General features: G+C 53.8%; 1 protein-coding gene across 5 annotated transcripts in view; it reads left to right on the top strand.

The window, feature by feature from the left end:
- The window catches only part of slc23a2 (solute carrier family 23 member 2), a 65,116-nt gene that overhangs the window by 29,794 nt on the left and 11,747 nt on the right, over nt 1–23,575 (top strand). For all 5 annotated transcript variants that reach the window (XM_059641051.1, XM_059641048.1, XM_059641050.1 and 2 more), the window contains 10 exons: nt 4,628–4,726; nt 5,912–6,028; nt 11,383–11,540; nt 15,069–15,157; nt 16,125–16,192; nt 17,414–17,595; nt 18,399–18,519; nt 19,442–19,598; nt 21,770–21,917; nt 23,389–23,494. In XM_059641051.1, coding sequence (XP_059497034.1) covers nt 4,634–4,726; nt 5,912–6,028; nt 11,383–11,540; nt 15,069–15,157; nt 16,125–16,192; nt 17,414–17,595; nt 18,399–18,519; nt 19,442–19,598; nt 21,770–21,917; nt 23,389–23,494 — 1,239 coding nt within the window. In that variant the 5' untranslated portion in view covers nt 4,628–4,633. The remainder of the gene's footprint in view (nt 1–4,627; nt 4,727–5,911; nt 6,029–11,382; nt 11,541–15,068; nt 15,158–16,124; nt 16,193–17,413; nt 17,596–18,398; nt 18,520–19,441; nt 19,599–21,769; nt 21,918–23,388; nt 23,495–23,575) is intronic.

Below are 23,575 nucleotides of genomic sequence, written 5' to 3'. Positions count from 1 at the left end.
ATGCACACACGCACACACACACGCACTCACGTACACACTGTCTCTCACACACACACACATTTAGGTGCACACGCGCGCACACACACACACGCACGCACTCACGTACACACTGTCTCTCACACACACACACATTTAGGTGCACACATGCGCACACACACACACACGCGCGCACACTCACGTACACACACGCACTCACGTACACACTGTCTCTCACACACACACACATTTAGGTACACACGCACACACATACACACACGCATACTCGTGCGCACACACATACGCACGCGCACAGGTTTATGACTCTTCAAGAAGGGGTATTTATCCTGATTTCCACATGTGCCCCTGAGAATCCAGTAGCCAGCTTGACAGCACAACAAGATCCCACAAACAACACTGGTCCCAGCGATGGTTTACCCCCCCCCCTTTATATTGGAAGCGATTCCCACCGACTGGCAGGCTGATTTGGATCCTCCATTGAATGCCTACCTTGCAGCTCGCCATGTGGGTGGGTGGGATGCAGTTTGCTGCGCTCTGAGCTGCGACTCGCTGCACATCTGGAAATGCAAATCGACCCCCAACGGAGTTCCCAGTGTTTCTGGGAACAGTCTGACCCTGGAGCCCCTGCAAATGATGAGCCGGGTGTCTTACTGACTATATGTCCTGTGTTAGACCTCTGACTGGGGTGGTGTGGTGTTGTGGGGTGGGGTTTAGGGAGTTGCCGCTGGCTATCTACAGAGATCTACGAGGCACCCCAAAAGTGTCACTGTCTCATTTCATTGCCCATCCAGACTATTTGTTCCCTGCAATAAAAGCTCACTGGCAGAAGAAAAGGAGCCGTGCCCCTGAAGCATGAGAGAGCTGAAAATTGTCACACTTCCTTTGCTGAGATCCAATTGCTGACAGTCACGAGAAGGAAGGGAGATCTCCAAGACCAGGAAACACTCAAGAATCCTGATATTTAAACCATCGTCAGGTTTTTCAAAAGACTTCCTCGAGTGAAAAATCAGCTCATTTTACTTTAAGGATTCTGCTTTTCTCTCTTTTGGAGATTGAGAAGGGGAGACAGGTTTCTCTGCTCTTTTCCCTTGGAAGACTTTTTGTAAAAGCCAGACGTGAATGTGAGCTAAAAGGGCCATGAATATCTTCAGAGGCTGTTGCTAGGCAACTCTTTGCATAAGTTTGAGGGTTTTTCCAAAGCGTTTTGCCCAATAATCAAAACATAAAGTCATCTCTGAACTCGTATTCAGCGTTCCCTTGTGGAATGACCGGGTGATTAATGTCCTTGATCTCCAGCAAATCAGATGATAACTTCTTTTTAATCCAGCCATGCCTATATCGTTGTGTATTGTAGTTCTTTATCGCCCGTTAATCTGGTAGGTATAATGCTTGCGTCTCTGAAAGACAGCATCTCTGTCAGCACCCACAGGGGAGTGCCAAGCCAAGGTGTTGAGCTGTAGCCTCTGCAGTGGGGCTTGGGTTGAGAGTTCTGACCCATGTCTGGGTCTCCACAGACATGCCTGGGGTTGGGGGGGTGGGGTGTTGGGGGGTAGATGTTGAAGACCTGCTCCAGCAAGAGGCTGGGGCTGAGCCTGAACTAGGCTCCGAGCGTGAACTGGGTGATACCAGCGACCTCTCATTGCGTGATGCTGACGTCCAGCCCCCATCCAATGGGAAGATTTCCCCAGAAGAGGAAAAGAAAGCACTGCACTTTCGAAACTGCACGGGCCCGACCGTGGGCATTGGGCGAGGAAAGGGCACAAGTGCACAGCAAGAGTCCATGCCAGACTCTGGACTGCCAGTATGTTGTTCTGAGTTGCAGCAAGAGCCAGCCCTTTGTGATCGATTAAAACCGAAAGAACCACGGATGCTGTAAATCAGGAACAAAAGCAGAAGTTGCTGGAAAAGCTCGACATCTGTGAAGGGAAAAAACAGAGTTAACGTTCCCTCAGACCCTTCATGCCAGAAGTTAGTGCTGGCAGCTTGTCACTAGGTTTTGTGCATGAGAAAGAAAGCTGAGGGGACCTTACAGCCTTTTTATGGTTAAGCGTTTCACTCTGTAACCAGCCGTCTCTGAGCTCCCCCCCACCACATCACACCACGCTCAGCCTCTGTGCCCTGCCTCCCACTTCCCTCTCGACACTCCTCCGGTCCTGACTTGGCTGAGTGGCTCTGTCCCTCCCTCCTTCATTTTCCATTTCTGCCATACCTCCCTCTCTGGCCTTCCCAGTCGCAGTCTCTGGAAGCTCCCAGCTCCTACAGAGCGCCCTGTCTTCCTGAAGTCTTTACCTCTGGCCACCTCCTGGGCCCCAGGTTCTACATTGGTATCCCTCAAGCTCTCCTCAATTCTACCTCTCAATACAGCACTCCACACAACCCCTGTCTCTGTCTCTCTCTCTCTCTGTCTCCCCGTCTCTCTCTCTCTCCCTTTGTGTGACTGTCTCTGTCTCTCCCTGTCTCTCTCCCTCTGTGTGACTCTCTCTCTCTCTCTCTCTCTTGCTCTGTGTCTCTGTCTTAATCCCCCTCTCTCTGTCTCCCCTCCCCGCTCTCTCGCTCTCGCTCTCGCTCTCTCTCTCTCTCTGTGTCTCCATCTGTCTGTCCAAGGAAGCTGCTGGGTTCTCTGTCTGTGCCTGTGTGTGACATTCCCTGCTTATGGTCCTTGTGGGGTGCTGACCAGGTGGGTGTCAGTCACGGGGCAAGGGGTGGGTGGTGGTGGTCGGGCCTTACGGGGGGGAAGAGCAGGCTGGGGGGAAGACGCTGCGAGATTCGCGACTTGGGGAGCTGAGCTGGGTGTATCAGGCCGGAGGAGATTCTTCCAGCTCAGGGCCATTGTTAGAGAATGGAGCTGGGTCAGAGTGGGCTCATTGTGATGTGGTCCCCTTCTAAACGGGGTGTGGGAGCTGGGGAGGTGAGGGGGTGGGGTTGGGGGGGTTGTTGCGCACACTACGTGCTCCGGGACAGGTCGGACTGCACTCTGGGTTAGTGCCACTCCTGGTGGTAGGTGGGGAAAGGGAAGCCTGCCCACTGTCCTGTTGGAGCTGGATTCCCTGATGACGCTAAAGGTTGGGAGGACCCTCGGGATGGGGGGAGTTGCGGGGTGGGGGTGGTGGGCACGGTTTTTGCTGACTCAGCTGCTACCTGAACTCCCGCTGACGGCTGGCAGCATGGTGCCCTGGGTTTGTGTACACCGAAGAGGAAAAGCCCGTTGACAGAGCCCCTCCAAGATCAGGACCACCACCCACCACCCTCCCCACCCCACCTCTCCCTTGTTTCCGAGTGAAAGTCACAGCATGGGGAAGTTGGAGGAGAGGTGGGGTGGGGCGGGCGCGAAAGTAGCCAGGATTAGCCACACCCCTTGGGTGTCACCCACAGGGGAATGAGCCGTCCCTTCCTCCACGTAACTCCAGACCCACAGCAAAGGGGACCGACTCTCGGAGCGATGGCCGAGTGAAGGATGCTTGAGCTGCAGCTTCCCTGCTGTCAGGCAGTACCAGAAAGGGACAGAGAGGCACTTTGTCTGGGACATGTTGGAGCTGAGCGAACAGAGAGGCTGGGAGACCAGCGGCACCGCTGTGCTCGCGGATCAGGTTTTCACTGTCCAGTGATCATAACAAAGTTGTCATCCGAGCTCAACAGGGAAGGCAAACGGCCTGCCGGCCTTTATTCCAAAGGGATTGGAGGACAGAAACAGGGAGGTGCTGCTATACCTGTCCAAGGCACTAGTCAGACCCCAGCTGGGATCCTGTGAATAGCTTTTGGGCCCCTTATCGAAGGAAAGATCAGCAGGTGTTGGAAGGCAGTCCAGAGAAGGTTCGGTCAACTGGTCCCGAGGATGGAGGGACTGTCTAATGAGGACGGGTTGAGTAGGTCGGGGTTTAGAGGAATGAGAGGGGACCTTATAGAAACAGACAAGATTCTGAGGGAGGGATTGACAGGGCAGATGCGGGGAGGGTGTTTCCCTGTTGGGGAGGGTCTGGGGCCAGACGGTGTAATCTCAGAGTCAGGGGACACCCATGTCGCACAGGGATAAGGAGGAATTTTCTCTCTCAGAGGGGAGTGAATCAGTGGGATTGTGTACCTCAGAGGGCTGTCGAGGCTGGGTCATTGGGTGTGCTCACAGCTTGGATAGATTCTTAACTTGTGAGGGAATCAAGGATTATGGGGAAAAGGCAGGAAAGTGGAGTTGGGGACGATCAGATCAGCCACGCTCTCACTGAATAGGTGGGCTGAATGGTCTACAACAGCTCCCATGATTTCTGGTATTTGGGATGGTGTTATTGGACAGAGCTGACACCTAGCGGAGTGGGAAGAGACGCGTGTGCGTGCGTGAGTGAGCGAGGGAGGCACACGGTGTGTGCAGATGTTTGCACTGTAGTCGCATTTGTATGAAGCAGCACTGTGCCATTGTTGGTGACACTCCTGTGCAAATCTGAAACCTGACCGACCTCTCTTCCCTGTCACATGTGGCCCGGTGTATCAGCTCCCCGTCCTGATCTGTCCGATTTACTCCCATCCAGTCAGTGTCATTCCCGTCCGAATTGCTGACCTATTGGTTTTCCTGGCCAGCTTTGTTGGTTTGGGCCTGGCCTCAGTGTGTTCCTCTAACAGAGCTTTCTCCCCCTATATGTAGGTGCTAATGAATGGAGCTGCCGTCGTGAGTGGGGAACATGACACGGAGGTCACTGAGCTGATGGCTGTCTACACCAAACAGAACCCTGTAACTGACAAGGTACTGCATCTGACCTCCCACTCTGGTTTGCATTGACCTGCAATGCCTGGCTGCCAGAAATGCCTGTGCGCCCCGTTTGGCCGGCACAAGTAAGCTGGAAGGACCACCCGAAGCTGCTGGTGTCCTGCTGGCAGTGAAGCTGGTTAACCAGTCGTTGTATGGTCTTGCTGAGGTTGCTGATTGTTCAGGATGGCAGCGCTGCAGCTCGGACGCGTCTCGGTTCCCATGGAATGCCTGAGTCACTGGAGCTCGCGCTGTACCCGACGGCACGCTGTGTTCCCGTCCATTCCCGCTATCGGGCCCTCTCCCTGGATTGTATCCTGCCCAGTCCACATGCCCGCAGAGGTGGGCAGATGGCTCAGCCTGTGGCCCAGCTCTTAAGAGTTTGGGAGTCGTAGCCACCGGTCTTGGCCAATTGGTGAGGATCGTAGAATCCCTGTGGTGTGGGAGCAGGCCATTAGGCCCAATAAGCTCATGCTGACCAGCATCCCACCTGGACCCCCTGCTTCATGTTGCGTCTCCCATGGCTAATGCAACTTGCCCACACGTCCCTGCGCTCTCTACTCAATTTCCCATGGCCACCCCAGCTCCCTAACACGTGCATCTTAGTGACTGTGGGAGGAAACCCATGCGGACACATTGGGGCTAGAACGTGCAAACTCCACACAAGACTGTCACCCGTGGGTGGACCTGGACCACTGAGCCACCGTGCCAGCCCGCAAAGATGTTGTCTTATCTGGTCAGCGTGCACCAGGAAGGAAGGCAAATGATGTGTAAGCCTCAACTGAGCTGCCTTGAGTCCTCCCCAGGCCTGAACGTCTCTCTCTGAACTGCGGGGTCATTGGCTCCTTGCCTGGGTGTGTGGTTCACCGAAAGCATGGCCGCAGACGCAGGAACTGGGTGACACAAAAAGTGCGCGGCCTTCGGGAGCTGGCATTCCACTTAGCGACCGGCCGAGGGCCTGTGGTCCAGGAAGGCCTGTGTAGGAGAGAGAAGGGAGGTGGGGGTGGGCGTGGGTGGGGAGTCAATGCATTGTGGAGGCACAAGGCCAGGCCTCCTGTCCAAGACAAGGTTGGGTCTGAAGTCAGATCCCAGCAAGGGGGTGGGTTTGGGATTGGTGGGGGCAGGATGATGCCCAGGGGTCAGATTGATGCTTTTGGCTTTGACTTTGATGTCTCCTGCCAGTTGTCCTTATCAGATAGCTCGGAGAGCCATGGCTGCAGCGAGGCCCAAAGAATGGACATGATCTACACTGTTGAAGACGTCCCACCCTGGTACCTCTGTATATTCCTGGGTTTACAGGTAAGCTCAAAGGTGGGGGGATCTCACAACGCAGACAATTACACCGGCTGAATGGCCCCGTACCAGGAAACGTGGCACTCCCTGGGTTTGCTTCATGCACTGGGGAAGCGCGGTGGAGCACCGCACTGACTGGGAGCTTCCACATTCCAGCTGCCTCCTCACACCAGGAGCACAGGGAGTGCGAGTGATTGGGAAAGACAGACAGAGGCTGTATGCCTCTGATGGGAGGGGAGGGGAGGTAGGCATGTTGGTCGGCGTGCATGTGGGTGTCGCTAAGTACGTGTCTGAGTGGGTGTGTGTTTGTACATGTGTGTGGGAATGTGTGTGTGCGCATGCGTGTGTGTCTGTACATGTGTGTGTATGTATGCATGCATGTGTGTTTGTACATTGTGTGTGTGTGTGTCTCTGTACGTGTGTATGTGTGTGTGTGTGTGTGTGTCTGAGAGTGTGTGTGTGTGCATGCGTGCGTGTCTGAGAGTGTGCCTGGGAGATATTTAGCCTGTGTGTGTGTGTACCTGCAAGTGTAGATAAGGTGAAGCTGTGATTTCTTTCATGCTCAGACAGCTGGCTGATGCTGGGGTCTGGGAGTTATACAGTTCATTGTTTCTGATCTACTGCTTTACACACTTGTTATTCATTTGTGGGACGTGGGTGTCACTGGCTGGGCCCAGCATTTACTGCCCTGTCCCTAGTTGCCCCTTGAGAAGTTGGGGGTGAGCTGCCTTCTTGAACTGCTGCAGTCCATGTGCTGTGGCTTGACCCACAATGTCCCTTAGGGAGGGAATTCCAGGATTTTGACCCCGTGACATTGAATGAATGGCGATATATTTCCAGGTCAGGATGGTGAGGGACTCGGAAGGGAACTTGCAGGGGCTGGTGTTCCCGTGTATCTGCTGTCCTTGTCCTTCTGGATGAAAATGGTTGTGTGTTTGGAAGGTGCTATCTTAGGATCTTTGATGAATTTCTGCATTGCATCTTGTAGCAGTGTGTACTGAGTGTCAGTGGTAGGGGGACTGAATGTTTGTGGATGTGGCGCCAATAAAGTGGGGGCTGCTTTGCCCTGGATGGTGTTGAGCTTCTGGAGTGTTGTTGGAGCTGCCCCCATCCACAATATTCCCTCTCACTCCTGACTTGTGCCTTGTAGACGGTGGGACAGAGTTTTGGAAAGTCAGGGATAAGTTATTCACCGCAGTGTTCCAACCCTCTGACCTGCTGTTATAGCCACTTTGTCACATCGCTGTCCTCTGTAACTGCTATGTCACAAATTGTGAATTTGTCTATCTGTGCCAAACAATAAGTAACTACAAAAGTCAACATCCACTGGCAAAAATTACATCTCCATGATACTGTTAACCATTTTATCGTATGTTTAACAAACCCCACACTCTCAAATTCCATCATCCATAGATTTGTCGGGAGTGGAACCCAGGTGGATATGGGGGAATAACTGTAAGTTTCTGGTCTATGGTGACCCCCAGGATGTTGATGGTGGGGGATTCAGTGATGGTAACGCATTGAACGTCAAGGGCTGGTAGTTAGATTATCTCTTATTGGTGATGGTTATCGCCTGGCATTTGTGTGGCACGAATGTCACTTGCCATTTGTCAGCCCCAAGCCTGGATATTGTCCACATCTTGTTGCATTTGCACGTGGACTGCTTCAGTATCTGAGGAGTTGTGAATGGTGCTGAACATTGTGCATTCATTGGTGACCATCCCCACTTCTGACCTTCTGATGGAGGGAGGGTCATTGATGAAGCAGCTGAAGATGGCTGGGCTGAGGACACTTCCCTGAGGAACTCCTGGAGCTGAGATAACTGACCTCTAACAACCACAATGTCTTCCTGTGTGCCATGTATGACTCCAACCGCTGGAGCGTCTGCCCCCTGATACCCATTCATCCCAGTTTTTGCTAGCGCTCCTTGATGCCACACTCGGTTGAATCCAGCCTTGGCACCTAGGGATCTGTGAGCAACAACAGCTTTGGAATTCCAACATTCATTACCCTCCTGAGGGAAGAAATTCCTCCTCATCTCCCTACTGAGTGGTTAACCCCTGATTCTGAGGGGATGCCCTCTGGTCTGAGACTCTCCCAAAAAGGGAAACAACTTTACCCATATTTCCCTTGTCAGGCCCCCTCAGCATGTTACGTACTGTCCTGGGGAGAGAGGGCTAAGGCAGGCGAGACAGAGAATCTGAGATAACAAGGTGTAGAGCTGGTTTGACACGGCAGGCCAAGCAGCATCAGAGGAGCAGGAAGGCTGACGTTTCGAGTCTGGACCCTTCTTCAGACCTTTCTTTGGTGATCCAGAAAGGTGTTGATCTACACCTTGTTATCTCAGATTCTCTAGTATGAGCAGTTCTTGCAGTCTCTGAGACAGAGAAAGCTGTTTCTTCTCCACTGAAACGCACTGCAAATTAATTGGGTCAATATTTAAGCCATCCAGGCACGGCTTCTCAAATGGGGCCCGTCGTTGTGGGACCGTGGGCTGTGGGTCATTTGGGAGGCGGAGAGCATGATGAGACTACAGGGTGTTTTCAATACCATTGTCAATAATTTCACACTGAAGCTGTGAAAGGGTCGGGAAGAAGCTGGGAGAGGGACTGTTGGGCAGGGAGTGGTGAAAGCAGTGGTCAGGAGTGGGGTCTGGAGATTAGGGTTGGGGGTGGGGGGGGGCGAAGCAGTGGGTAGTGCTGAGGGTGAGGTGACCCAGTCACACCTCCCAGTGAACAGATAGCAGCCTTTCCTGGTTTCACAAGCAGCGGGCAGACCGCTGAAGTCAGTGATTAACGTGACATCTCTCTTATTGACTGAGAGGTGGAGCATTAACCTGGTCGCTCTGTCTGTCTGGGTGACTGCGTAACCTGGGATTGCTGCGAAAGTGACAACATCTGAGCTGGAAGTCTCTGCGAGAGAGATAGAGAGAGAGATGGCCTGTTGCTCACTGCACAACAGCACAGACATGTCCCATTCGTTTGCTGGCCTCTCAGTACTGTTGTCTCGTTCCTCCTCAACACATGTTGGACTAACTTGACCAGAACGTTAGAAATGAATTTACGCAGATGTCCCACAATGCAGAAGTGGTCAAATCACTCTGAACAAAAACTGGTACCCACTGTAAAACAGTCCCAACTGAACGAGGAAACAAGTTCTAAAAGCTTTCACTCCAAAACAATACCAGCTCTAATCCTGTTCAGCCCCTTCCGTTTACAACACTTCCCGAGTCTCTTGTAGATTTGCACAGCTTCTCTCTGTATCTCTCTCTCTTCTCTCTCCCTCTCTGTCTCTGTCTGTCTCTCTCTGTCTTACTGTGTGTCTCTCTGTCTCTTTCTCTCTGTTTCTGTCTGTCTCACTCTGTTCCTCTATCTCTCACTTTCTCACTGCCTCTTTCTCTCCCACTCTGACTCTCTCTTTTTCTCTCTCTCTGCCTCTGTGTGTGTATGTGCTCTGTGTCTTTCTCTGTCTCTCTCCCTCTGCCTTTCTGTCTATCTCTCCCGCTGTCTCTCTTTCTCTGTCTCTTTCTCTCTCTCTCTCTCTCTCTCTCTCTCTCTCCCCCTCTGTGTCTCTCTCTTTCTCTCTGTCTCTCCCTCTCTGTGTTTCTCTCTATCTTTTTCTGTCTCTCTCTCTCCCTCTCTGTCGCTCTCTCTGCCTGTCTGTCCCCTGCTCTATCTCTCTCTCTCTCTCTCTCTCTCTCTCTCGTTCTCTGTGTCTCCCTCTCTCTCTGTCATTCTGTATCTTTCTCTCTGTGTCTCTCTTTCTCTCCTTGACTCTCTCCCTGTCGCTCTCGCTCTCTCTGTGTGTCGCGCGCTCTCGCTCACTCTCTGTCTATGTCACTGTCTTTCTGTCTTTCTCTCGCTGCCTCTATGGGACTGCAAAGTTACACTGCCTGTCCTTACCCCCCTCTCTCTCTCTCTCTCTCTGTCTCTTTCTCTCTCTCTCTCTCTCTCTCTCTCTCTCTCTCTCTCTCTCTCTCTCTCTCTCTCTCTCTCTCTCTCTCCGTGTCTCTCTCTCTTTCTCTCACCCTCTGGGAGGTGAGCTAGTCCCTGCCTTTGGCTGTGCAGGGCTCCTCAGACAGTCCAATAGAGTGGTCTGCAGGTGTTTTCATACCCTTTTTGAATGGTTTCCTGGAACTTTCTACAGCCCTGGCCGATAAGGGTTGACTCACTTTATAGTTTGAAGCAGTGTCAATCAGTTAGACCGCATGCTACTGTTAGTTTCTTTGTGTAGAGGCCCTGGTCCCTCTCTGCGTGCGTGCTCCCATGTTTGGTGGATAAGTTGTTGTGTAATATGTCTGTCCAGGAAATCTTTTGGAATTAGGATTCGAGTACTGTCTCGTGTCCTACAGTATGTTTAATGTCAGGAGCAAGGGTGCTGTGTTTGCTCTGTGCTCGGTGTGTGTGTTTTGTGATTTGGCCAATGTACCCAGCATCCCTTGCTGTTTGACCCAAGTTAGCGACACCACAAGAGCCATTCCTGTGATCAGCAGGCTTTCATTGACAAAGGGAGTTGCAGGCACTAGGAGGTTGGACAGAGGTTAATTTTCCTCCGCATTCCTCACCCTGGTGGGGATCAAACCTGGGGGTGGAGTGTCCAAGGGGAAAGTTTCACCAACCTAGCCCCCCACAGGTACATGACAGGGGAAATGGATAAGTTTTCCTGGGTAGGAAAGTCTGGCAGGGATGTGGCAGGGAGCACCCCGAGGTCAGGAGGAATTTGTTTGCTCACAGGGGAGTGACTCTGTCGGATATTTTCTGGCAGAGGGCTGGGTACACTGAAGGCTGCGCTAGACAGATTTTTAATCAGGAAGGGAATTAAGGGTTTAAGGGGAAAAGGCAGGGAAGTGGCGTTGACGATGATCGCATCAGCCATGCTCTCATTGATTTGGTAGAACAGACTCAATGGGCTGAATGGCCTGCTTCTGCTCCAGTATCTTCTGGAGTTTGGAATGGACACCTGGGACAGAGGGATCTGTACCAACAGGAGCTGCTACCTTCAAAGGAATCTCCTGGAATTGGCCCAGGCCTTGATCTATCCTCCCTTATCCACCACTTGTGCTTGGGGGTGGGAGTGGGGATGTGGTTTGGGGGAGTGGGCGTGTTGGCTGAGGCCACGGGAGGGGGTGGGATTTGTCGAGATGATTTGTTTTGTGGGAATGGGAGATTGCCGTGACCCAGGTTGGAGGCATGTTCTCTCTCTCTCTCTCTGTCTCTCTCTCTGTCTCTCTCTCTCTCTCTCTCTCTCTCTCTGTCTCTCCCTCTCGCTGTCTGTGCGCCCGTGTGTAGGTGTTGGGCGCAGAGGAGAGTGGTGTGTGTTCCTGTCAGTGTCTAACACTTTTCTGTCCTTTCAACCACCAGCACTACCTGACCTGTTTCAGTGGCACCATCGTTGTGCCCTTCCTGTTGGTTGATGCCATGTGTGTTGGCTTTGACCAGTGGGCCACCAGCCAACTGATTGGGACCATCTTCTTCTGTGTGGGCCTGACGACGCTGCTCCAGAGTACCCTCGGCTGCAGGTATGTCTGCATCACCTTGGGACAGCTTCAGGACTGTGTTCCATTCTACAGTCAGGTCCCAAACAAAGGGACGTGAGCATTGCCAGCAAGCTTCGCGTTCAGTGCCCCTTTCCCATGGGAAGGTGGCAGTGAGGTGCCTTATTTAAACATGTCCTCCAGAGACACCCCACAACGCCCTTGCGTTTTGACCCACTGATGGAAAGGCGATACATTTCCAAGTCAGGATGCTCAGCGGCTTGGAGGGGAACTTGCAGGAGGGGCGGTGTTCCCATGTATCTGCTGTCCTTCTAGTTGTCAGTGAAAGAGGTGCTGGGCAGTAGCTGTTTGTGAAATTAGATCACACAGGATTCAGGGTGAGCTTGCCAATTGGATTCAAAATTGGCTTGACATGCAGAGACAGCGTGCTGGTGGAGGGATGCTATTGGACTGGAAGCCTGTGCCCAGAGGTGTTCTGCTGGCGTCGGTACTGAGATCAATATTGTTTGTTATTTATTTAAAAGATTTGGATGAGAATCTAGGAGGCACACAGTGAGTTTGCAGATGACACCGATATTGATGGGACGGTGGACAGTGAGGAAGGTTATCTAAGGTTACAAAGAGATCTTGATCCATTGGGTCAAAGGGCTGAGGAGTGACAGATGGAGTTTAATTTGGATAAATGCGAGGTAATGCAATTTAGTAAAAGAAAGAAGGGAAGGACTTACTCAATTAATGGTAGGTATTAATGGGCAGTATTGTAGGGCGGAGGAACCTAGGGGGTTCGGGTACATAATGCTTTGAACTTTGCATCGCAGGTAGTCGGGGGGGGCGGTTAAGCAGGCATTTGGCAGACTTGCCTTCATTGCTCAGACCTTTGAGTTGAGGAGTTGGGACGTCATGTTGACGTTGTACAGAATGTTGGTCAGACCTGTTCTGGAGCACTGTGCCCGCTTCTGGCCGCCCTGCTATGGGAAGGGTATTGTTGAATTGGAGAGGGCTCAGAAGAGATTTACCTGGATGTTGCTGGGAATGGAGGGCTTGAGTTGCAAAAAGAAGCTGGGTAGGCTGGGGCTTTTTTCACAGCAGATTGAGAAGTGATCTGATAGAAGTTAATAAAACCCTGACGGCTATAGATAAGGTGAATGGCAAGGGTTTTTTTTCCCCTTTCCTCCCTAAGGTGGTGAAGTTCAAAACTCCCTGGGGGAGGACGCATATTTAAGGTGAGAGGAGAAAGATCTGAAAAGGATGTGGGGGCACCATTTTTTTTTTTACACAGAGTATTTTGGTGTGGAATCAACTGCCAGAGAAAGTGGTGGATGTGGGCACAGGTACAATGTTTGGATAAGTACGTGAATAAGAGGTGTTTGGAGGGATATGGACCAAGCGCAGGCAGGTGGGACAGGAGGGTGCTTTGGGAGCATGGTCGGCACGGACTAGTTGGGCCGAAGGATCTGTGTTTGAGCTGTATGACACAGAGTGAAGACCCAGTGGAAACTGTGGAATTGTTTGAGATTGAAGAGAGAAAGAACTGGTGAGCGCTGTGTCCCCGAGCTGTGCTCTTAGCCCTGATGTCTTTGTCGCCTGTGAACTCTCACAGTGAAAGAGCCTCACACCTCTGGCTGTGTGCTGGGCCTTGGTGAGTGACCAGAATTCCTGGCTTGAGTCCAGTTCAGGCTGGAGGCTCCTCCTGGGTCTCCTGTGGACTTGGACTCTGCTTGCTGACTCCCCCTGAACATGCACGCTATTCCCTCTGAATAGGCACACCAGTGGATGTGGCCCTGAATGAGATGGGAGGGGGGGGCTCAGATTATCGCAGCAGTGCTGGGAGCTGGGACATCAGGAGACTTGAACATGTTGCTGAGTCAGAGAGCACTTCTGCACAGAGAAAGGCCTTTCAGCCCATCAAGTCCTTGCTGATCAAAAACAGCTCCTCATGACTTCCTCGATGTGCTGATGGTTTCTGTCTCCCCGCCCTTCGTAGGCAGTGAGTTCCAGATTGTCCACCACCCTCTGGGTGAAAAGGATCGTCACGCCCCTCAGTAAATCTCCTGCTCTTTCCCTTCAATCTCTGCTCCCGGCCGCTGATCCCTTCAGCAAGTAGGGAAAGTTTTTCTTCATGCCCCATTGCTGTTCCCCCTCAGGCTTTGATACATCACAGCTGGTGAAAAGTTGCCTCCAACTCTTGTTGTCAGGGAGTTTGCTTTTAAGTGGCTGTTGCTTGGGAGGACATTCAGAAGGGGATTCCAGAGCCGCGATCTCGGGCAGCTGAACGTTCAACTAAGTACCATCCCTGTTTTGAAAGTAAGCCCACGTTCTGGTTTCCTGCACACTGGCTTGGTCTACAGAGGCATGCTAACCTGCGCCCAGGACATCCCACTCACACAGTCAGTCAGTGACCCCGTAAGATCCCAGTTACGCGAGCAAGCTCAATTCTCTCCCAGGTCAGGTGGCTTTTCTGCTCGCTGTCATCCAGACCCATCGCTCAGTTCACAAGAGGAATCTTCAGGGAATAGGGTATCCTACTGGGGTGAAAATAAGCTTGTGCCAGGCTGACAGCACAGCAATCCTTAGAGAGTCCATACAGGATACAAACTACCATCAATCTCATCAGAGTTTCATTTGTCAAATTAAAGCATGTGGGATCAGAGGTAGAGCGTAGAGATGGATAGGAAATTGGTGAGAAACAAGGAATCAGAGAGGAGGAGGAAAAAGGGTTGCTTCTGAATGGCAGCCAGTGACACGTGGGTTACCATAAGGATTGATACTCGGACCCCAGCTATTCACAATACATGTGGATGATTTAGGTGAGGGAACTGAATGTAAGATCTCTGAATTTGCAGATGACAGAAAGCTGGGTGGGAGGGTGAGCTGTGAGGGGGATGCAGAGGTATCGCAGTGTGATTTGGACAGGCTGATTGATTGGGCAAAAGCATGGCAGGGGCATCGTAATGTGGGTAAATGCGAGGTTATTCACGTTGGCAGCAAAAACGGGAGGGCAGATTAAGATTGGAAAGGCTGTAAATTGAGAGACGGGGACTGTTCAATGAGATCTGGGCATCCACATGTACCACCCGCTAAAAGGTAAGAGTGTAGGTGCAGTGGGCAGTTGGTCTTCATAGTGAGAGGCATCGTGTCCAGGGACGAGGACTTGTTGTTGTTGTATACAGGGCATCGGTGAAGTTTTTGTGAAGTTTTGGTTTCCTTATCTGGGGAGGGATGTTCTTGCTGTAGAAGGAGTGGAGGGAAGGGTTACCAGATTGACTCCAGAAAGACAAGACTGAATTGTGAGGAGAGATGGAGTCTGTGAGGGATATATTCACTGGAGCTCAGGAGATTGAAGTGGGTATCTCACAGAAATGCATAAGATTCGAACAGGACTGATCAACTTGGATGCAGTAAGGATGTTGCCAATGATGACGGAATCCACCTGATGGGAGCTGACCCCCACCACCCAGAAGAGCACATGCTCCTTGTGTCGAGACCGGGAGGCGGGAGGGTTTTGTTTTTCTCAGGGTTCCCCCGTGTAATTGGTTGTGTTGTGATTCACAGGCTACCGTTGTTCCAGGCCAGTGCTTTTGCGTTTCTTGCTCCTGCTCGAGCCATTCTGTCCCTGGAGAAATGGAAATGCAATAACTCAGGTACGGAGAGAGTTTTACAGAAACCGCTGGGGCTGGGATCGGTGTGACTGCAGAATGTGGGACCCACCTTGGGATGGTGTCTCATTGGCTCCGGGCAAACACACTGACTTTCAGCTCCTGGGAAACAGAAGGTTAACATTCCCCATTCTCAGGGAAGCTCGTGTTATTTTTTCCGATCTCTGGGTCTGCAGCTTTGTCCCGGTGTCCCCCAATCCACCCAGACATTTTCCTTTCTGTCCTCCTGTGCTCACTCCGAAGTAGAAGCAGCACTTGGCTGTTCGGCCCCATCCAGTCTGCTCTGCCTTTCAGTGAGAGCATGGCTGATCTGATCATCCCCAACTTCCCTGTCCTGCCCTTTTCCCCATTGCCTCCCTGATTAAAAATCAGTCTTTCCCAGCTGTGAACACACCCAGTGATCCGGCCTCGACAGCCCTCTGAGGTACACAATCCCACTGATTCACTCCCCTCTGAGAGAGAAAATTCCTCCTTATCTCAGAGTCAGGGGTCACCCATGTCACACAGAGATTACACCCTCCGGCCCCAGACCCTCCCCAACAGGGAAACACCCTCCCTGCATCTGCCCTGTCAATCCCTCCCTCAGAATCTTGTCTGTTTCTATAAGGTCCCCTCTCATTCCTCTAAATCCCGACCTACTCAACCCGTCCTCATTAGACAGTCCCTCCATCCTCGGGACCAGTTGACCGAACTTTCTCTGGACTGCCTTCCAACACCTGCTGATCTTTCCTTCGATAAGGGGCCCAAAAGCTATTCACAGGATCCCAGCTGGGGTCTGACTAGTGCCTTGGACAGGTATAGCAGCACCTCCCTGTTTCTGTCCTCCAATCCCTTTGGAATAAAGTTGCTGTGTGCGTGCGTGTGTGTGTGAGTGTGTAATACACACTCACACCCTTATTGCTTGGGCCATAGTTATTTGAAAGCCTGTTTTATCCATCTCCTTCTCTCTTAGATATAACCTTTACTAATATCTCAGAAATGATGGACACATCACATATTTGGCACCCGAGGATTCGAGAGGTAAAGCTCCATGAGACTTGATCTCGTTTCTGGTCAGAACTCTTTCAACTTGCTCACTTTGGTGATATGGCCTCTCCGACCGGGGTCTTTGCTGAGAGGGACGGGAGTCACATGTCTGTCCGACCGGGGTCTTTGCTGAGAGGCATGGAAGTCACATGTCTCTCCGACCGGGGTCTTCGCTGAGAGGGACAGGAGTCATATGTCTGTCCGACCGGGGTCTTTGCTGGGAGGGACAGGAGTCACATGTCTGTCCGACCGGGGTCTTTGCTGGGAGGGACAGGAGTCACATGTCTGTCCGACTGGGGTCTTTGCTGAGAGGGACAGGAGTCACATGTCTCTCCCACCGGGGTCTTTGCTGAGAGGGGAGGTGGGAGCAGTGTGGGTGACAGCGCCAGGCTCTACCATTCAGCTAAACGGCTGCTGCCCCCAGCCCCCCTTTGCGCCCCGGTGCCACCCTGTCTCCGGGGCGACAGTGCCTGGCTACAGAAACGCCGTTCCGAGCTGGGACCTGTTTGTGCCGGGGATGACGAATCTCCACGGGGACTGGATTCCCAGGCGGACGCTGCCCGTGCAGGAGAAAGGCATGGGTGCTGTCCCACACTGTGCAGTCATCCCATCAGCTCAATTCAGCGGGGTCTGACCCCTGCCTACCTTAGGGACTGTGCAGTCTCCCAGGCATGTGGCCCATGACCCCCACCCCACCATCCCACTCCCATTGGCTGTGAGCTCTGGTGCCTAACTGTGTGCATCGGATACCGCGCTGGTGATGTTTAGCTCTTTGGCACGGAGCTGGGGTCGGGGGTGTGGCAGCGGGTTCGATATGTGGCGATTTGATGGCGAGACTCGGGGCAGCTCATCGTTTCGTCCCGTTTCCATTGAGATCAGAAATCAGTGTCTACACCCCCTTCCTGATACCTCGGGTGGAGCTCCGGGAGCCGGACTGGGGCAGCGGTGGTGGGGGGGGTGCGGAGCGGAGGTTGGCGGTGGCCAGGGCTTCCCCTGGCTGATCAGCAGCTGCTCGGCCCATCCTGATCGTGCTGGCAGCTCTTCTGGAGTGAGTGGTGGCCGGGAGCGTCCCCCCTGTCTTCTCCCTTCACGTCTGGATGCGGCGGTCTGGGCTCTCCTCCGTCTCTGCCTGCAGGCCGTGGAGTCACGCGGTGTGCCCGACGCCACTCTGCCCAAAGCAATGATCTGCCCGCTGTGCCTGTCTCCCTCCCACAGATCCAAGGTGCAATCATCATGTCCTCCCTGGTGGAGGTGCTGATCGGGTTCCTGGGCCTGCCTGGCATTCTGCTGAGCTACATTGGCCCCCTGACCATCACGCCGACGGTCGCTCTGATCGGTCTCTCAGGTTACCAGGCAGCTGGCGAGCGAGCAGGGAAGCACTGGGGCATCGCCATGCTGTGAGTGTTGAACATCTTTTGGTTTGTTGCTGGGGTGTCGAGGGGAGGGAGGTGCATGACCGCGCAGGGTTGGGGGGTGCGGGGGGAGGGGTGTGGCATGTTGGCTCTGTTTTGGCCTGGCATTGGGCAGAGTGGGAACGCGGGTCATGGGGGGGGGCGCGGTGATGGGGCTGGGTGTGGTCCCTCTGAGCACACCGCCAGGGTGAAGGGACATCACATGGGTAGCCCCCCCCCCCCACGGCGAGCAAGTCTGCTCTCCTCACCTCTGGGAGCTGGTGACTCTGAGTGTTGGTGGGGGGGAGGGGAAGAGTGGAAAGGGGCAGTTTGCCCTGTTTCGGTATCACCCCTCCCCCCCCCCCCCCCCCCCCCCCCCCAAAATCGCTGGATGCTCCCTTTAGAGTGGCAGAACCACTGCCCAGCCTCTCTCCCTCCAGAGGAACCGTTCTACCAGACCTGAGTGTCCAGGGCCTCCTCTTGGGCAGGTGTGTCTGCGGCTCTGAGACTGGACGCCCAGCCGAAACACCGGGTGCTGAGCCGCTCTGACAGTGTAGCCCTGGTGAGGAGGGAGTGGTACCGCCGGCTATCTATGAGGGCGGGGGCGCTTGGGTGGAAGACCACCCCTCTCTGTGAGGCCGGCGCCCTGGCGCTGTGTGCCACGCTGGTATTGGAAGGAGCCACAAACTGATGGTGGATGCCCGGGCTGAGTGAGAAGGGTTTGAGACAAGAGGGAGCTGGCTGGCGGGAGGGAACATGGCTGACTGACCGCACGTTGAACCTCTCTGTGTGTTTATTTCCCCTCCCAGGACCATATTTCTGGTGCTGTTCTTCTCCCAGTACGCGCGTAATGTGAAACTTCCCCTCCCGGTTTATAAATACAAGAAAGGCTGGACAGTCTACAAGCTGCAGCTGTTTAAGATGTTCCCGGTGAGTCCGCAGTTCTGCTGCTGAATGTCAGACTCGCCGTCTGAGCTTCCAACAACCTCGCTCCCACGTCTTATTATACTCCTGGTCCACAGAGGGGCAAAACTACCCCCCCCCCCCCCCCACCCCACCACCTCCCCCAGAGATGGGCAGAATTCCCCCCATCCCCAGAAATGGGCAAAACTCCCCCCATCCCCAGAAATGGGCAGAGTTCCCCCCGTCCCCAGAGAGGGGCAAAACTCCCACCACCCCCAGAGAGGGGCAACTACCTCCCCCCCCCCCCCCCCCCACCAACTCCCAGAGATGGGCAGAATTCACCCTGTTCCCAGAGAGGGTCAAAACTCCCCCCTTCCATCCCCAGAGGTGGGCAGAATTCCCCCATCCCCAGAGAGGGACAAACCTCCCCTACAAAGGGCTAAAACCCACAAACACCCCCTGCTCCCAGAGATGGGCTTAATCTCGCCTGGGATGAGATAGATGCCCCTTGAGATGGATCGATCCCAGAGAGCAGCTAGATCCCCCAGAAAGGGGCTCGATCCCCAGTGAGTGATGAGATTCCCCGAGAGAGGGGCTGGATGAGGAGCTCCTGGAGACGAGCTGAGTGAGCGAAGGGTAATGGGCCTGACGACCAGCACACTGGTCTGGGGGGGTGGGGGGTGCGGTTTGGCAGTAGCTTGCTGTGTGCTTTTGGAATCTTGCTGTGCAGTGTGGCCCGGGCTGTCCCTGGCAGGGTGGAGCTGAGATTGGGAGCTGGAGCCCTGCTGGTGAGGTGGCACCCCCTCACTGCTGCACCGAGTTCCACTCCCCCCCGCCCCGAGCAGATGGGCGGAGAGCACAGGAACGCGGGGGTGGGGGGCTTGTAGCTCAAGTTGTGTTACTGGCTGTCAGTGACGCCCAGCTCCTCTTTCTGGCTGTTGTCCTGCAGATTATCTTGGCCATTTTGGTGTCGTGGTTCCTGTGCTTTGTCTTCACGGTGACAGATGTTTTCCCACCAGACAGCGGGCAGTATGGATACTACGCTAGGACTGATGCTCGCAAAGGTGTCCTCTCTGTCGCTCCGTGGTTCAAAGTTCCTTATCCCTGTAAGTCCATGTTGTGTCTGAGGGGCTTGGGGCAGACCAGCTTCTTGCTGCTTCTCCTTTGTGATCAAAATTTCGGGCCGTCCCAGCCCAGATTTGACCCTATCGTCATCGCAGACCCCTCCAGCTGCTCCACAAAGCATGGCACTTCCCAGAGTGCTGTCCCCTTCCTCGTCGCTCCGCCCCCTTCCTCATCGCTCCGCCCCCTTCCTCGTCTCTCCGCCCCCTTCCTCGTCGCTCCGCCCCCTTCCTCGGCACGCTGCCCCTTCCTCGTCACGCTGCCCCTTCCTCGTCACGCTGCCCCTTCCTCGACACGCTGCCCGCCCCCGAAACTCTGCACCTTCCTGTATATCCTCTCCTTCCTTGATAGATGCTCTTGTCGCCTTTCAGGATACAGGGTCAGTGACTCAGGGCTGAGACAGTGTGAAATGCCTTCACCCAGAGAGGTGGGGAGCCTGTGGAATTCTCTGCCTTGGAAAGTCGCTGAGTCAAAACATTGAATTTGGTTGCAGAAGGAGTCATATGTCGTTCTTGGGCATAGAGAGTATGGAGACGAAATGAGATACTGAGTCGGATGATCAGACTTGACCACATTGAATGGTGGAACAAGCGCGAAGGGCCGAATGGCCCACTTACCTGTTTTCTTTGCTCCGACGAATGACAGAGCCAGATTGGGCATAGCAAGATCCCACAAATGGGTGATCTGTCTGGAGGTGATGGTACGGTCAACAAGTCAGACTGTCCGCACTGTGGGATCTGAAGCGTTGACCATGCACAGCCATTCATAGCACCCCTACAGTGTGGGAGCAAGCCAGTTAGCCCTTTGAATCCATACCAGCCCTCCAAAGAGCATCCCATCCAAACCCACTCTGTATTTCCCATGGCTAACCCCCCCAGCCCGCACATCCCCGGACTCTATGGGACAATTTAGCATGGCCAGTCCACCCTTACCTGCACATTTTTGGACTGTGGGAGGAAACCGGAGCACCCGGAGGACACCCACGCAGCCACGGGGAGAATGTGCAAACTCCCACACAGACAGTCGCCCGAGGGTGGAATCGAACCTGGGTCCCTGGCGCCATCAGGCACAGCTCTGACCACTGAGCCACCGTGTGGCCCATCATACTGGCAGTGGCATTGCAGAGTGATATTGGAATGTCAGCCTGGGTAGTGGATGTGAGCTCCTGCAAGTGACGGGAACAGCACTTCCTGATTCCGGGATCAGAGGTCAGCCAGCAGAGCCTTGGCTCAGACAGCTGGAGCAGCATGGAGGAAGGGGAGAGGTGCGCACAATGGATTTGTGGGCTGTTTGTCAGTGAGCTCCCTCCATCCCTGTCTTTGCCAGCCTGACCATGTGTCATGATAATAAAATGTGAGGCTGGATGAACACAGCAGGCCAAGCAGCATCTCAGGAGCACAAAAGCTGACGTCTCAGGCCTAGACCCTTCATCAGAGAGGGGGATGGGGGGAGGGAACTGGAATAAATAGGGAGAGAGGGGGAGGCGGACCGAAGATGGAGAGTGAAGAAGATAGGTGGAGAGGGTGTAGGTGGGGAGGTAGGGAGGGGATAGGTCAGTCCAGGGAAGACGGACAGGTCAAGGAGGTGGGATGAGGTTAGTAGCCATATGGTATCAATGTGGACTTCACCAGTTTCAAAATCTCCCCTTCCCCCACTGCATCCCTAAACCAGCCCAGTTCATCCCCTCCCCCCACTGCACCACACAACCAGCCCAGCTCTTCCCCTCCACCCACTGCATCCCAAAACCAGTCCAACCTGTCTCTGCCTCCCTAACCTGTTCTTCCTCTCACCCATCCCTTCCTCCCACCCCAAGCCGCACCCCCATCTACCTACTAACCTCATCCCGCCCCCTTGACCTGTCCGTCTTCCCTGGACTGACCTATCCCCTCCCTACCTCCCCACCTATGCTCTCCTCTCCACCTATCTTCTTTACTCTCCATCTTCGGTCCGCCTCCCCCTCTCTCCCTATTTATTCCAGTTCCCTCCCCCCATCCCCCTCTCTGATGAAGGGTCTAGGCCCGAAACGTCAGCTTTTGTGCTCCTGGGATGCTGCTTGTCCTGCTGTGTTCATCCAGCCTCACATTTTATTATCTTGGATTCTCCAGCATCTGCAGTTCCCATTATCTCTGACCATGTGTCATGTTGCCTCCACCAGGTCAGTGGGGCTTGCCCACAGTCTCGGCAGCGGGGGTGCTAGGCATGCTGAGCGCTGTGGTTGCCAGCATCATCGAGTCCATTGGCGATTATTACGCCTGTGCCAGGTTATCCAGTGCTCCACCTCCACCAGTCCATGCAATTAACAGGTAGGCCAAGCCTCCAGGCGGAGTGCTCTCTCTCTCTCTCTCTCTCTCTCTCGCTCTCTCTCTCGTGCTATTGGTCCGTCTCACCCACCTTCATCTCTCTAACTCCTCTCCTCTTGCCATCCCTGTCTCGCTCATCCTTTCTCCCCATTTCCTCCGCTCCATCTCTCTCTCTCTCTCTCTCTCTCTCTCTCTCTCTCTCTCTCTCACTCTCACCTTCCTCTTTCTCTCAATTCCTTTTTCTCTCTCTCCTCTTTCTTTCTCCCAACCTCTTTCGCCTTCACTCTATCTCTGTCTCTCTTTCTCTCTCTCTCACACACACAGCCTGTCTCTGTTTCTCTCTGTCTCTGTCTCTGTCTCTCTCTCTCTCTCTCTCTCTGTCTCTGTCTCTAGCTATACCTCACTCACTTGTTCTCTCTCTCTTTCTCTCCCCCTCCCCCTCTTTCTCCTCTTTCTTTCTCCCAATCTCTCTCCCTCTCTCCATCTCTCTCTCTCCATCTCTCCCTCTCTCTCCATCTCTCCCCCTCTCTCTCTCCCCCTCTCTCTCTCCCCCTCTCTCTCTCCCCCTCTCTCTCTCCCCCTCTCTCTCTCCCCCTCGCACACTCCCTCTCGCACACTCCCTCTCGCACACTCTCTCTCGCACACTCTCTCTCGCACACTCTCTCTCGCACACTCTCTCTCGCACTCTCTCTCTCGCACTCTCTCTCTCGCACTCTCTCTCTCGCACTCTCTCTCTCGCACTCTCTCTCTCGCACTCTCTCTCTCTGTCACTCTCTCTCTCTCTCTCTCTCTCTCCCCCCCCCCCCCTCTCTCTCTCTCTAGCTATAGCTCCCTCACTTGCTGTCCCTCTCTCTTTCTCTTTCTCTCTCTCTCTCTTTCCATCTCCCTCTTTTCCCCCTCCCCCCCTTTCTTTCTCTCAATCTCTGTCTCTTTCTTTTTCTCTCTCTCCCCCTTCTCTCTTTCTCCCCCACCCTCTCCCTAGCTATAGGTCGCTCACTTGCTCGTTTTCTCTCTCTCTCTCGCGCTCTTGCGCTCTCGCTCTCTCTCTTGCGCTCCCTCTCTCCCCCTCAGATAGTGAGGTCTGAAGTGTGTGAGGGGGCAGGTCGTGAGGGATGGAAATTGAGAGGTGACAGATGACTGGTCCATCATTGTTAACTGGTCAGGCTGATGTGAACATTCAATGCACTCTCTCCCTCAGTGCAAGATGCTGCAGTTTGTTTCTCAGAGCTGTTCGACATGTGGAGGCAGCACTGGGCAAAGGCGTGTGCATTGTGCATAACCCCCACTGGCAGCATTCCAACCACAGCATTGCTTGATCAAACCGAATGGTTGAGTGGGCAAAGCTGCATTGCGATGCCTACTGCAGTTGAGAAGCCTGTGCAGATTGGGGGGGACTTTTTTTTTCCCAGTAAATGGGGCTGGTTTGTTGGAAGATCCAGCGGGTAGTTGCTGATTGCTGTTCCTCTCCTCACAGGGGCATCATGGTGGAAGGCCTGTCGTGTGTCTTGGATGGGCTGTTCGGAACGGGAAATGGCTCGACATCGTCCAGCCCCAACATCGGGGTTTTGGGTATCACCAAGGTAGGCAGCTGATGGGTGCTGTGAACTGTCTCCCACTCCTCCCAGCCGTGCAGTGGCTAACTCTTCATATCCCCTCTGCTG

This window comes from Stegostoma tigrinum, chromosome 40 (genome assembly GCF_030684315.1).
Source record: "Stegostoma tigrinum isolate sSteTig4 chromosome 40, sSteTig4.hap1, whole genome shotgun sequence".
Lineage (NCBI taxonomy): Eukaryota > Metazoa > Chordata > Chondrichthyes > Orectolobiformes > Stegostomatidae > Stegostoma > Stegostoma tigrinum.
Note: the sequence above shows the minus strand (reverse complement) of the source record. Positions and strands in the feature narration are given on the sequence as shown.